The sequence below is a fragment of the Grus americana genome, chromosome 5, assembly GCF_028858705.1.
Source record: "Grus americana isolate bGruAme1 chromosome 5, bGruAme1.mat, whole genome shotgun sequence".
NCBI classification, from domain to species: domain Eukaryota; kingdom Metazoa; phylum Chordata; class Aves; order Gruiformes; family Gruidae; genus Grus; species Grus americana.
This window is the reverse complement of record NC_072856.1, coordinates 12,941,392-12,956,450: the sequence shown is the minus strand read 5'-3', so window position 1 is coordinate 12,956,450 and position 15,059 is coordinate 12,941,392. Positions and strand designations below refer to the sequence as shown.

General features: G+C 40.8%; 1 protein-coding gene across 3 annotated transcripts in view; it reads right to left on the bottom strand.

Moving 5' to 3' along the window:
• Positions 1–15,059, bottom strand: part of SCUBE2 (signal peptide, CUB domain and EGF like domain containing 2) — a 44,073-nt gene that overhangs the window by 11,960 nt on the left and 17,054 nt on the right. For 2 of the 3 annotated variants that reach the window (XM_054826890.1, XM_054826891.1), the window contains exons 10-12: positions 13,498–13,614; positions 10,980–11,102; positions 6,873–7,076 (exon numbers count right to left, since the gene is read on the bottom strand). In XM_054826890.1, coding sequence (XP_054682865.1) covers positions 6,873–7,076; positions 10,980–11,102; positions 13,498–13,614 — 444 coding nt within the window. Of the gene's footprint in view, positions 1–6,872; positions 7,077–7,435; positions 7,592–8,832; positions 8,938–9,642; positions 9,730–10,366; positions 10,484–10,979; positions 11,103–13,497; positions 13,615–15,059 lie in introns of all 3 variants that reach the window. The other variant, XM_054826892.1, reaches the window with a different exon arrangement.

Sequence of the window (15,059 nt, the reverse complement as noted above, 5' to 3'; positions counted from 1 at the left end):
GTTAAGCAATGCTCTGTAGCTTATCAGTGAAAGCTAGTGAGGAAGTCTTAGCTCTTGGTTCTAACTTTTTCTACTTGTGCTGGTTTTGGCTGGGATAGAGTTAGTTTTCTTCACCGTAGCTGGTGTGGGGCTGTGTTTTGGATTTGTGCTGAAAACAGTGTTGATAACACAGGGATGTTTTCATTATTGCTGAGCAGGGCTTACACAGAGTCAAGGCCTTTTCTGCCTCTCACCCCACCCCACCAGTGAGCAGGCTGGGGGTGCACAAGGAGTTGGGAGGGGACACAGCTGGGACAGCTGACCCCAACTGACCAAAGGGATATTCCGTACCATATGACATCACGCTCAGCAAATAAAACTGGGGGAAGATAAAGGAGGGGGGGACACATTTGGAATGATTTGCCTTCCCAAGTGACTGTTGTGCGTGATGGAGCCCTTCTTTCCTGAGATGGCTGAACACCTGCCTGCCCATGGGAAGTGGTGACTGAATTCCTTGTTTCGCTTGTGTAGGTGGCTTTTTCTTTACCTATTAAACTGTCTTTATCTCAACCCACGAGTTTTTGCACTTTTACCCTTCCGATTCTCTCCCACATCCCCTTGGCAGGGGGAAGAAGTGAGCGGCTGCGTGGTGCTTAGCTGCCAGCTGGGGTTAAACCACACCACCACCACACATCACTTCTGCTCTCATAAGGACAGACATTAATTTACTCCCAAACTTTTCAAGCCTTTCTTCATTTTATAAACATTCTTACAGAACACTCATCTCTGTACTCTTTGTGCAACTCAACAAACATGAATGAATTCAGGCTTTCATTGCAGCACTCCTAATAAGGTAAGGAAAGAGCACTATTTACAATTCTGCGACAAGGAAAGACAATCAAGATTAGTAAAGGTGATTTTGAGAAGTGGCTACTGACTTCAGAAACCCGTAAGCAAGGGAAAGATCAGTGCAAATCTCCTTCCCTCAAAAAATTCTATGGGTCTATGAGAAATCAATGCTCTGAGTGGCCTCACTAGAGACTATCTGCTCTGTGCTATCTCCTCTTAACCTGTCTGTCCCTTCATTTTAATCACATGTTGTGTTTGGGGTGGTTTGGTTTTTTTGCATTGGAGGCATGTGTGTGTGGCTGTTCTGGTTTTATTTTGAACAGAATGCTACTTTACATTGACACATGTAAAACCATACAAATTCAACCTTAAAACTGTACTTCAGGTTTCTGAAACTTGCTCAGAGTCCAGAATAACAGTAGGCTGGCTAACAGAGCTGAAAGAAAACCTGTCCCAGGCAGGAACCAAACCCACCACTGGTGTGGAAATGTTACATTTGAGAACTTGATCCCATCAGATCTCTCTTCACAACTTTATCATCTGTACCTTACTTGCCTTGAAACAGCATGTTGAAAATTGTAGAGCTCCCTGTGGAATAAAACTGAGTTAATCTAAATCTTCCAGGATTATTTAACAAAGTATCTAATTTTTGAAAATTTGCATTGAAGAAGTAAACTTAAAATTACCTCCTCAGACATCACTGAGATCCTCAACATGGAGCATTCTCAGATGCATTGCACAACTGAATTCTGAGAGCAAGAGAAAGATGAGGCAGAAACATCAGACTTCAGGCCCCATTTCCCTCCTGTCTTCCACTGGCTGCCCCAGGGATGCACCGTGGCAGGTCAGCAGGATGGTAGGCTATGCCTGTGACAGTGCCCACAGAAGAAACACAGGGCTGAGACAGTGAAAGGCAGGAACTGTGTAAAATCAACCTGCACCAAAGCAAAACTTTTCCATTTGATCTGAACCAATTAATTCAAGCATCTCATTTTGATTTTCCTAAAAGGTGGCAACAACAGAAAGAAAACTGGGAAGAAAAAAAAAAAAGGTCCAACGAGCTACCACCACTGTAACAGGGTGTGTAAAACCAGCTGTTGGAGAGAGAAAAGGATCGAGTAGGATAGAGGACAAGCTGACCCAACAGGAAGAGAAAGCCATGTAATGACTACCCAGCTCTTTCAGTATGAACTACTGCTTAAGAATATCAGTTTGGGCAATGGCACCTTGCTGTAGACAAACCGGTCTGACAGAGGAGTCCAGCTGGACGCGCAACGGGTTTGTTCTGTGTGTCCAAGGGGTTTGGGTTCACAGGACACCGCCCTCCTAGCTGGCCACTCTCTGCTCAGAAATCACATCATTATCAGAGCCCCAGCATGCAGAGTGGCCTTCCAAGACAGAGCAAGCGAGGGGAACACTAGTTGCTTTTACAATGGAGGTCACTGGTTTATGCAGCAGCATGCTGTATGCCTCCTGGAACTGGAGAGTCCAGGCCGAGATGGATAAGCCTATGGGGGTACTCCACACATATGCATATCTGATGTTACAACATGCAATAATGAGCCTCATTCTCAAGGGTGTTAAGCACCCACGCGCAATTTTAAATCAATGAGACTTGAAAAAAACTCTGAATTGAGTTTATAAAGTATGTAAAATACAGAGACTGGGAAAATTAAGTTTTAAATATTGCACTGCCTAGAAAAATATGTAACCCTATCTTTCCCCCCACTATGACTTATGAGGCACACCAAACACCTCAGACCTTAATAGATCCTATGTGTGTATGAGAAAAGAGGTTAATACATCCAGACACAGATTTAGCTATTTACAGTCTAACAAATACTCATTATTCAATGCAAATATTAAAACTACTCCAAGTGATGACCAAGCTTTAATGCCTCAAGCTCTTAAATATATCCGTTTCCTCACATGACTACATCAAACCAAGCTTTTCAGCGGTATAAGTGTCCAGACAATTTGATCCACAAACACATTCCCTGTAAACTGCTCCCAGTTCTTCCTCATCTTCCACCTAGAAATGCGCCAAGCGCAGGCCACTCATCTAAGCCCACAGGAGCACAGAGCAGGGGTAATGAGGAAAGCCTGTTTAGAAGCTCACAGCACTCACCAGAGCCCAATTTAGCATAACAAACAGACTTGGTGTTAGGTTCAATTATAGTAACATTAATTATAGGGACATTATGTCAACACAGAAATCATCCCATGGAAATCCATAGGATTGTGCATGAAATTAGGATGACACAAATGAACCCTCTCTAAAAAATCCACCTCAAAACCAACAAAAAACAACAGCAACAAACCCCAAGAAACACCTCTAAGGCGTCAAACTTTTCCTGTCATTTGTTTAAATGAAACAAAGAAAAGTTTATGAGCTTAATTTCACAAAACTAGAAACTGCATGGTCCCACCTGACACATGGGAAATGCCCAGTCAAAACAAGATCTGAAGATTTGCAAATAATGACATTAAATCAGAATTCCACTGGCTGGCTTTGCTCTTTTTTCAGAAACTTGATTGTTTTTCTCCAAATGAACAAAAGAACCAATTGCCTCTAGTAGACTTCATTTCTGCAGCCACTGTCTTTGTTTGTCTCCAATACCCATTAAAAAACCCATCTTGAGTTTCATGCAGCTGTTTTAAAGAAGAAAAAAAAAGTGAAAGCTTTTCTGATGCAGAAACAAAAAGAAGGGGGGGGGGGCGGCAAGGGAGAGGGGCCCACAGGGAACCAGGATTAACAGTTACAAAGACATTTAAAGGCTCTTCCCCTCTTTTCAACATGTTAGCCTTTCAGCTTTTGCTCCTATAGACGAATGCTATAGTATCTCAGTGGCTGAGAAGGTGAGCCTCATAAAGGAGGTCATGATCCACCAATTCACCATTTTCTTAAGAATGATGCCTTGACTTTATAAGGAAAATCACCAACAACTGATGTAAATTGATTCTAAGGCGGCATCCTTTAAGTTATTGTGTTTTAGCGGTTCACACATACAGGTCACACGAGATGGTTACGCATCCTAAAGATTTATGTCTTAAATCTATGATTGTCAGAGCAAGCGGGTTAGCAGAAAAATAGCACCCTTTCTCCCATTTGATAATTCATTTCTTCTTGTCAGATTTTTGTAAAATTGTAAAAAAAACCCCAAATACCAACATACAGTTCTCCGTTGTGTAACACAACTATTAATTGTACAAACTGCAAAGGCAGGCAGCACTTTGCTTTTCTCTTTAAATATCTCTCTCGTACTTTTATAATGCCAGTATCATAGCACATCTAAACTTTGATATGTGGTTCATCATTTTGTATGAAATGTTAATTTTTTATTTGCATCCTCTAAACTAAGGGGACAAAACTGCTGAATGCTGAGCAATGAAATGCATCAGCAGCTCCCACACAAGATAAAGCTGCTCAGCATTTACATCAGAGCAGTGCCTATACAAGTGCTGCTCACGTTTGCTGTTCTCTGAAGTGACAGCTCTTTGGATGAATCCACTTGCAACTACCGTGTATAGCAAGGACATGCACACGTGTCCTTTTACACAGCAATTTCAGGGAACGGTACTTTTCACTGCCTCCTTCCATCTTTTAAAGTATTCGCGTATGCAACACAAAAATACCAAACGGAACAGGCAAGGTGTATTTTCAACTCCACAGGATGTGATCAAGGTATGACAGTTTTAAGCAACAGAAAAGCAGCTGAATTGCTTGCTGTTTCTCTCAGTGAAACCTGCACTTCACTCGCTATCTGCATCACAGATGACTTGTAAGTCCCTAGAGTTACTTTGTTCCCTCACTGCTCCTGCTCCTTTGGTCAGACTGAGCAAAATCCCTTTGCCAAAGTTCTCTGCCTGTCCAGAGACTACATCCACCACCTGCACTGAATCCATCTGCTGGCCTGGTATCTCTTGTATGGAGTCACTTTCTCCCCAGAATCATTAGCGTGTCTAGATAAGCAGGGCCCCAATCCTGTCCAGAAGCTCTCGGCAGCTCTGCAAAGCAATCAGATCAGACCAGAACAAAACCCTTGACTCTCCCACGCACATCTCTGAGCTGGCTTCTTCCTCTTTTTGCACACTATTCCCACTCCATTCTCTTCTCCTCAGTCTATTTCTTAGCTCTTTCTGACTGGCAGTCAAAGCAGCAGCCACTGAGCGCTGCCTTTACCATGCACGCTGGGACAATCAGCTTTTTCTAAGGAAATAAGGCGTATGTAACAACACCACCTCTGCGTGTACTTTTATGTTCCCTCAGCAACTAATGAGCTTTCTGTCCAACTTCAAGCAATTTGACAAAAGATGCAGAGAGGTTTCAAAGATACTAAGTTTCTGTATGTTTAATGTAAATAAGTGGGGAACATGCAAGTGGAGGAGAGAGGCCTTAGCATCCATACAAGTAAAAGGCTGTGGTGCAAGTTCCATCTCCTGTTTGATCACAGCAAATCTATGCAAGGATATGGTCGGAATACTTCAGCTGAAGAAAGGAAGATTCATTTAGTGACTGCACCTTTTTAGGCACAAGCAAATTGAACCATAAGGTATGAGACCCACAGGGAATCATATCTTACTAGTTCCACTGCTCGCAGCAGTACCTGTTAAGATGTCCAGAGCAAACTGTGGCACCAATCCAGGAACAGAAGAGGCTTGACTTTTACAACTTGTTCTCCAAAACATTCGTCCTCATATGCTCAGTGTCTCTGTTTTAACCCTGGACATTTGTCCTCACCATACCAGAGAATTTTCCAGCCATTCTCCAAAAGCACCCTTTCTCTCTGAACTAGCACAGAAATACCATGTAAGCTTCTCATTTGCAATGAGAAATTAAACTGATTCTGCAGCTACCTAAAAAAAATAAATTTGTTTCTTTGTTGTTCCAATTCCTAATTCACGTTGCCTTCTCTACCTGCAGTATTTTTAGCTTACTCATTGCTATTTTTTCCAGATGAAATCACAAATGGCTTGAAAGCCACACTGTACAATAGACTGAGACAGAGTTTTTCAAAGCCTTCCTCCACCATCCAACACAACAGCTTGAAAACATCCACGTAAACTCCTCTTCATGAGCTTTCCAAAGTTTTTCAGACTATTACAATGTTACAAAAAAAAAAAAAAAGGAAGAAAAAACAGCTTTTTCCAACAGAATTCCTGAATAATTCCCTAGTCTGCCTGCTTGCACAGATGTTTTAAGCAACACCAATTCATTTTTCTATTCTATGAATCCAAGTTTTTCAAGAGTTAGCAAAACTAGATTGGAAAAATCTATTCTGAGGCTGAATGGGTTGCTGCTGGAAGATGTACTAATTCAATCTGACAAGCATTTTAAAGGCTTGCTGATTCACAAAGCCACCTACATGCCGCCTACCCTATGCAGCTTGAATTAGCCGTCATGGTTGTTAGGCCCCTGTTAAGATAACATCTGACCCTTCTCCTTAACTTTTGTGCTTTGGAAGCATTTATTATGGACTGCATTATGGTTGTGCCCTCCAGTGCCACAATAATTAAGATTTTTCTCAGTACTGGCCTATAAAACCCCTATTCTCCATGAATTTCTAAGTCCATCATGAAGATTCTCTGGGACTCAGAGCTTAATCAGCAAAGAGAATGTAATTGTATCAAATTCTGCTGAGCCTTTTCCTTGGAGCAAGGAAGAGATGAAATGTTCACAAATTCAGAAACACAGTGTTACATCAGATATTAAACGTAGTCTTAAAAATAACATTTGTGATGTCAAGGTCATTGGTGCCTGATGTTGCTCCCACATTTTCTACCTTGGAGCTTATTGTAGGCTGTGCATCAGCTACAACAAAGTCCAATGCACTGAGCCTTTGTTCTGCACTACAGCACAGCAATTGCCAACAATAATTACACAGAGGGGCACATCTCAGTAGCACCAACAGTAACCCCTACTTCTTCACGTGCAGCCCTCCTGTCTCCTGGACAAGCACCCCACAATCCCCCCCAAGCTCACCAGACCTGAGCAAAACAGCAAAACACACATGATGATTTATTCCTAATTTACTTTTACTTACCACATCTGTTACCCACATGCATCTGCCCTACACCACAAGACTGCTGCAGCTCTGACAGCTTGAGAGACTTTCTGGCCACTTCGTGGTCCATGCCAGAGACGCGAACACGGAACTGGTCCCTGCTGACTGTCTTCCGTAGGGTTCGAATGGTTTTACGAAACCTCTTTTCAGTCTTTTTCCGAGCACAGCGCACATCACACGTGTCTGAAAAGTATCCAGGGCGAAAGCTGCTATAAGTGGCCATGCACAAAAATCCACCCAAAAGACCAATGAATGCAAATCACTGAGGAAGCAACTTCTGTGAACAAGTCTGAAAATCCTTAAGGACAATACCACCAGGCTAGAAGAAAATTAATCAGACCACAAGAGTTTAATCTATGGGCAGTTCTTTGATCTTTGAAACTATCCCCATCCCTCACTCTTTTTGAAGTAGTATAATCATTTTCAAAACAGGAGATACTTTTTATTATCATTTTGCATACAGATAGAAGTGAAAAATACAGAAATTAAGGAGCAAACGGCAAGAAGCTTCAAACCGCACCTTGGATTATTTTCCAACCAACCTGTCACCTCCTTTCGGCTTGTTTCAAGCTCAAAGTCCGCAGTGATAAAAATTTCTCTAGTCGCTGTCAGTCTACTGATGGGTCCATGAACTTTCTTGCCAGAGCTGCATGTTAGGTTTACATAGTGGAAGCTCTCCATTACTGAATTATGTCTCTCTGTATGAACAAAATCAAAGGAAGCAAAAGCTTGGCCAGCTATGTTACTGAACATTCAGTAGTGCTCAGCGCGTATGTTGTCATGAAGAGGTAAAGGGGAGCAAACAATCAACTCCACATGCCAGTAAACAGTTTGGCCAGTTTCTCAACTGGTACACACTCACAGAGAATCATGACTCCAGTGCACCTACAGATGTACTGTCAGGCTGAGGCTCTGGCACTGCAGTGAGTCTGAGGCATGATTCACTGGTAAGACAAGAGCTTGGCTGTAGCGCTCAGCCTGCTTCCCCTGGGTTTCGCTAGCAGGTTCTAATGAATTACCTTTGCACTATGCAAAGCATCTTAAAACCATGACACTGCCTGCATCAGGCATGCTACTCAAGGGAAAAAAATTTGCACTCATATGAAGCATGTGAAAAACATATTAGTTTATAATGGTGTTTAAATTAAGTAGTGGACACAGGACATTTGGAGACCATTTTCAAGGTTTCAATGAAGAAATAAGATTTAGTTAAAGAAAACACCCAGAATAAGCTTTGGTTCTGGAGTATGTAACTCTTCACTGAGCACCTAGTGTAGTTTCTCACTGCTACTCTTCTAAGGACAAACAAACTGCCATGCTGATTCATCATATTGTTTAGTGACTTCTTCCCCCCAGCTCCTTCTCTTTTTTTTTTTTTTTTTTTTTAAATGTACTCCTCCTCATTTTCTGCTGAGTTTGTAAATTCCCAGGCTATACTTTCTGCCTTGGAACAGATGGAAGAGCTGACCTCACTGTGTCCATCTGGGGCTGCTGAAGTATAAAAAGCAGCGAAAAGAGGAATAACTCTTTGGCAATAGAGTCAGCATAAAAGTCCAACAGATTCTTCACTGAGGCATCAGACAGTAAGGAGCAGGTGAGAAAGGAAAGAACAGAAAGAAGGGATAGAGAAAGGAAAAGAAGTAGTCAAAAGAATGAAAAGAATGGTTGATTTTACTGATAATTTATTGGCAGTGGTACAAATAAAAAAGGAGAAGAGCTTTCCTAGCAAGACTGTAAGGTTGTCACAGGGAAGTCCTGTGATCTGAAACAACTATTGCTAGAAACATGGCTGGGAAGGACTGTGATTCATGAGGTCAGTGAAGAGCAGAAATATTGCAGTCTTCTGTGCTTTGCTTACGGTGTACTTCATATCAGGAGAGCACTTAATAACCCCTGAGCTATGGCTCTAACCTGCTTACCTGCATTTTTATATTCATACCTGGCATAATCTCTTCCAGACCTTCTTGAAACATCTCAGTCTTTTTCAAACTACATTTTCCTTCATTTAATTTAAAGGTTACGCTTATCTTGATGGCTGAAGTATCTTCAGGAAGAAAAAAATGACATGTTATTTTAAAAAAGGAATAGAAAATTTAGATAACCCTAATGTCACATCATAATGATGACATCAAAAAATACGCTGATATAAAGTGAAAAAGCAGTGATCACAGAAAACCTAGAGATACCAGCTTCTTCCTGCTGTGAAGCTGGTTCACAAGTGGAATTGGATCCAAGTGTGATAGATTTTATTTAATAAAAAGAAAGAAGAGTAAGATCAAGTCCAGATCTGCTATTGGGTAAGTAAAATAAAGGTTAGCTGAAATCAAAGGAGATGCTCCAAACCAGTTCAGAAAGTAGTTTATGTCTATATAAAATAGCACCTCTTATCTGTTTAGCTTTAAGCATTTTCTAAACTTTACTGTCCAACAGCTCAACCTAACCATATTGTATGTTGCCAACATGGTCCAGTTTGGATGTCTAAAAGGAGGCATGACACTCCTGGCCCTACTGTTTATTTCACTACTGATCATCTTCTCTTTCCTTATTTTTAAGTTTTAGTGATGCTGATGAAGCAGTACAAGTGGAATTTCCTGCTGTAATCATGAACTGGAATCATGAGGAAGAGGAAATAAAAACAGAGGGAGTATAATGGAGAGGGAGAATAGAAAGTCAGCAGAAATACCCTTATTTCACAGTTACCTATTAAAAGAAATCAGTCAAATCATGCAACAGTAAATCTAGTGATTACCCAACCAGCTGGATGCATTTGTATTTTGCTGCTTTTTCTTAAGCTGAGATGACCTGCCACAGGTGAGGGTGTAGGCATCTTGTGTTCCTAACAGACAGACCATACAGACAGACAGTAAAGACACAGGCACTGTGCACAGACTTGTAGTATAAAACTACTATAAGACTCCTGTAGTACAAAAGACATTTTTAATTTGTTGATTGGCATCATCATCTCCACCTTTTTGAACAACGTTGTTCATAAAATACTCCACATTAGAGCTTGTCTCTTCCTAAGCAATTTAAAGGGTTCAGGAAGAAAAGCAGCATCTGTCCCATAAGCCCCAGCCAAGTCTGCATGCAGTGTCCTGTGGGGTGGAGGCGCTGCATGGGCAAGATCTCAGACCCCACGCAGGGCTGGAATGCCTTCGCCCCATTCAGCAGTGGCTCTCAGAGCCAATTAAGGAATGGCCCAGGGAGCACGGAGAATTCTGGCCTGTCCTCCCCAGCTTCAAAAAGACAGTTGTCATGAGAAGGGAATCTGAGGGTAGAGTGGTTATAAAAGACAAGGAAAGGGGGGCTTTCTTGGGACACTGGCAGGGATATAGCCCTTTATTATCTATAGTGAAAGAGGAAAGGTCCCTGTTGATTGTCTACTTCTTGGGGCTTCCATGAGAGTTAGGGAGGTTTGCTACTCTTACACTCTCTACAGAATCATATGCTTGTTTTTGTTGGTTTTGACTTACCAGAAAATACCTGGACATCCGAAGAGCAGCTTAAGAAGCATCTATCACTCCCACCACTCTTAATGCAGTGCAGCAATACCTTAGGTGACATATTATCAGGCAAGGGACCCTTTGTCTCTAAATAGGATAAATCAAATACTCACAGAAGTAAAACATCTACATACACCCTACTAATAAATCAGCATGCACCTGCTTTTGTAGCTGGTACCTGAGAGCACCCATGCAATTAACATGCTGTTTAGACAGAAAAATCAGAGCAACATAAAATCACTGGAAGATCACACCACAAAAGTAATTTCCTTTCAGGTAAAGCTGTCATCAGCAAACCTTCTCATGCAGAGAAACAAAAGAAGTAGAAGAATGAGCTAGATAAAAGCACAGGAAAGAAAGCATCAAAATCCCTTAAAGTATCTCCTGTTTTGGGGTTTTTCTTTTTGATTGTTTTTACCAGTTTCGACATCAGTACCATCATGCCTGACTAAAAAGTAAAGCAGAATACCGGGAACAATGAGTCATACCACTTAACTGGATAGATTAAGATTTTCAGATTTGACTATAACCACATGGCCATCAGACACATCAGGAGTAGAAATGCATTTACTAGGCACCTTACCAACACAATCCTTTTTATTCCAGTGTAATTTGTAGTTAGAGTGACACAGGCATTCATAGTCTCCCAGTGTGTTCACACACAGCTGTTGGCAACCACCATTGTTGACGCTACATTCATTAATATCTACAGAGAAAAGGTAAAAATACTTTTTAAAAGTTACCCTTGCCAAAGTTCTGTACTCTAACTCCACTAGGCAAACATGTGCACAAATACTGCTTAGTAGGGTTTGGAAAAGATTTTAGGAATGCTATCTGGACACCCACCTTGGACTAGTTTTGTTTTCATAGAAATCCTTTGATAAATGTCAGCATTGATCAAATGTTGTTGGAGGGGAGATGTTAGCTATGTCCTTAAACCACATAATTTAAAAAAAATCCAGCCTCAGCAATATGATAACAAATTGACTCAAAGAAGAGGAGATCAAATCAAGTCTGTGTTGCACTGTGTCTAGTTTATTCCAAATTAGAAATATTAATTAGCCAGAATTCATACAGATCAATCCTCCAAAGTGCTCAGATAGATACAACTACTGTGGAACACTATTTGACACCATGTGGGCAAGTAACACCATTGTATCACCATTGTCCCTTTTGGCCAGTTATCCAATTTTGGGGCCTCACCCCGCCTGATAAATGCCAAGAGGAGGAGAAATTACTGACAACACAACATGCTGCCTTTGGTGCAAGCTTGCATGCTGATGCAGAATATACCATTCTTTCACCAGTGGTGTGTCCCAGGGGTCAATACTGGGGCCAATACTATTTATCCTCTTCATTAAACCTGGATGATGGGACAAGAGTTCACCCTCAGCAAGTTCGCAGATGATACAAAACTGGGAGGAGTGGCTGATACACCAGATGGTTGTGCCACTATTCAGAGGGACCTTGACTGGCTGGAGAAATGGGCTGACAGGAATCTCATGAATTTCAACAAAGGGAAAGTTCTTTGTCTCTGCTTCTCAGATCCACCCTGATGACTGCTTCATTTGTCTCCAGTAGCTTTATGGCAATTATACATAAACCTAGAAAGCTGCCATCAAGAAATCTCCTGTGTGACCCAGAAAGTTTGTGCAACTGAGTGTACCCACTTCTATGTACACGTTTCGCAATGGTAGTAACGTGTTCTTGTCACTGGTCTCCCCAACCATTTGCTCCACCCTCTAGATAGGTAACAATTTGGTAGAAAACACTGTGAAACAGATCACAAAACTGAGCTGATTTCAGGGGAAAAACATGCTATTAACAGAACTGAGACAGCAGGGGTAGGAGTGAGCAGCAGAGGAATAATGGAGAAAGAAGGGAACGCCTTCTATCTCAGGCACTGGTACCTAAGACACCACAAAATTGGCCCAAATCTTTGGTTTTCATTGACCTTTTGTTAGGATGCTGCATGCAACAGCATCCTATTATCTCCAGCACTTAGTGGCTTCTTCCATATAGGTCAGAAGGTGTATGCTCAGTAACCCTACCAGCTTTGACACAGCCCATGATTGCCAGTAAATGAAGGACTTGCTATGGTACAAGGATTAACATCATCTGCACAGGAGTACATTATGAGGAGGCCAATTAGCAGCCAACAGCAAAAATTATAGTTACTTTCCCTCACTGGTGGCCAAAAGAAGTGGAATTAACACAGAGGAATTAATGAGAACAGACTTCTTTTAGCAAGTAGAACACATGAGCAGTGTTAGTCCCCATCCAGACAGGTTTGATATTGTAGCCCTGTAATCCTCTTTGTAGACTTTCTAGAGGCAGAGGTTAGAACAGATCAGGCACACAGAGGTGTCTGAATTGCTGTCTCCAAGTTCAAGTGTGCTCATCATTCTGGCTCAGAAATAAATAGGTCTTACTCAGAATTAAGTAAGCATATGGAGTCAGTAAGGGCTTGCCTAGAGCTTACATAAAACAAGTTTAACTCCATTTAGTGTCCATGTTAATTCTGGGAATTTGTCACAGAAGTATTCACACTTGACACACATTGAGGTTCTGTGAACACCTTTCTTTCCTTGAACTTTTCTTCTAGGAAAGACGTAAAAGATTTAAGAGTATTAATCTTGGCCAATGCAAATCAGTGGTACTACATCAGCTAAATGCCAATCTACATCACATGAGGATCTGACATATGCACAAGGGTAACCTGCAAAACCATAATTTTCTAAGTCATCCAGAGCATCCTGTTCTTTAAGTCCTATTGCTCTGACATTTCCTTGAAGTCAGTGAGACTTCTGCATGTGAAAAATCTATCAAATTATGGCTTTCATATCCCGGTGCAAAATGCATCAGTTTGTTCTAATACTCACAGGTGCTTTCTGGATGCAGGGTGGGAAGGAAAAATCATTTGAGCAAAGACAGAAATGAGCGGGATTAGTTTCTACTTTTGCTGTGTCTCCTTATCATGGCCAAGAGTAAAATTTACTCTATCCACCTACTGCATATACACAGGCTTGTGTCTTGCAGAGACACTAATCAGACGTGGGGCACTCTATCAGCATGGCCTGTAATGTCTTTTTAAAACTTACCTCCACAATGTGTGAAGCCATAGAGAGCATATCCTTTGTTACAAGTACACTCAAAGGTGCCTGGATGATTGATGCACATGTGGTCACACGTCCGTTCAAAAGAGCATTCATCAATGTCTGCAAGTTTTAAAGGGATACATCAGCATCTTTCAGCCTGACAAGGGAGCACTGATGAGCTAACGAAGTTGGACAGAGATGTGCAGATTTATGTAAACTAAGCAAATTCTTTTAAAGCAAATAATGTAACATAATGAAATGATAACTTTTAAAAGAACAATTAGTTTGCCAAACAAGATTTTTCTTGGCAAACATGAAAACTGCTGTTACATTTTTAACAATTATGTTTAAAATAAATTATTTCTCTTCTATGGAAGAAAAAAATGCTGACAAAACTCTTATTTCAGTAAGAAAAGTCTACATAAGGTCTGCAGAAATAGATTTACAAAAGAAAGTATTGTCTTTGCTTTCATTTATGGGGAAGAAAACAAAGGCCACATTTTTAACTCTATATGAATATGCAGTGCCTGATTTAAGTCTGCTGAAAATCACCATGTTCTCTGAGATACACCCAAAGACAGATGACTGGAATAATTTGGTGAATTTTTCCAGGGATCCATTACACTGTATGTTTAGACTTCAATGTCTGTCTCCAAGAGCTGCTGAGATATCTGTTTTCTCCAGTGAAAATTTTCCTTGGCATTACTATCTGCACACATCATCTTTGTAAGCATAGTCAGTATAATGGCCTAACCACGATGTCAGTGAATTGAATGGTAAAATGGTACAATTCCCATCGCTTTCTGAGGCCCTGAATGTTTTTAATACCATCAAAAGCACTTAAAACTTCTGTGCTAATATATTATGCATGCCATGTAAGAATGTTGCAAGATATAAAAAAGTTCACATCAACATCACTGACACATTGCATCATTCTTTTTTCTTGGGCTTTGGCATGCTTCAAGATACCACTTTTGAAACAGTCTAGGGAAAGTAACAGAAGTGACAGGGACAAAAGGGAGATGCAAGTCTTCAAAATACATTAATAAACAGATTCTATTAAAAAAACCCCCACAAACTATGTTGAAAATGTTATCTTATGTTTCTATAGTAAGTTTGTTCCGTATAAATAATTGTCCATCTGTTTTAGAAAGGATAAGAATGCACCAAAAACCCAGGTGAAAATTACTTTCTGTTGGTCAGTTCAGCTTTCTGAAATTCATCATTAATGTCAGCTGGTTGTCTACTAAATGGAGTTATTCACCTCCCCAGCTGGCTGATTGGCTTTACATCGTTTCATACTGTAGTTTTGTAAAACCACAGACCATTTTGATCTTTACATTTTAATTATCGAAGCAGCTTAAACATGATTGCTAACTCTGTATGTACAAACAATTATACAGAAAAGCATACATGCTTTATAAGTCTCACAGGAGAAATCCATGTCATCCTAAAAATCAAATGCTTTAGGATGCTTCAGGGAATACTGATTCCAGTCTGTCTACTGGCCTATAATTTCACAGATCACATTATATCTTTTTTTCTTTCAATAATGAACTCATGGC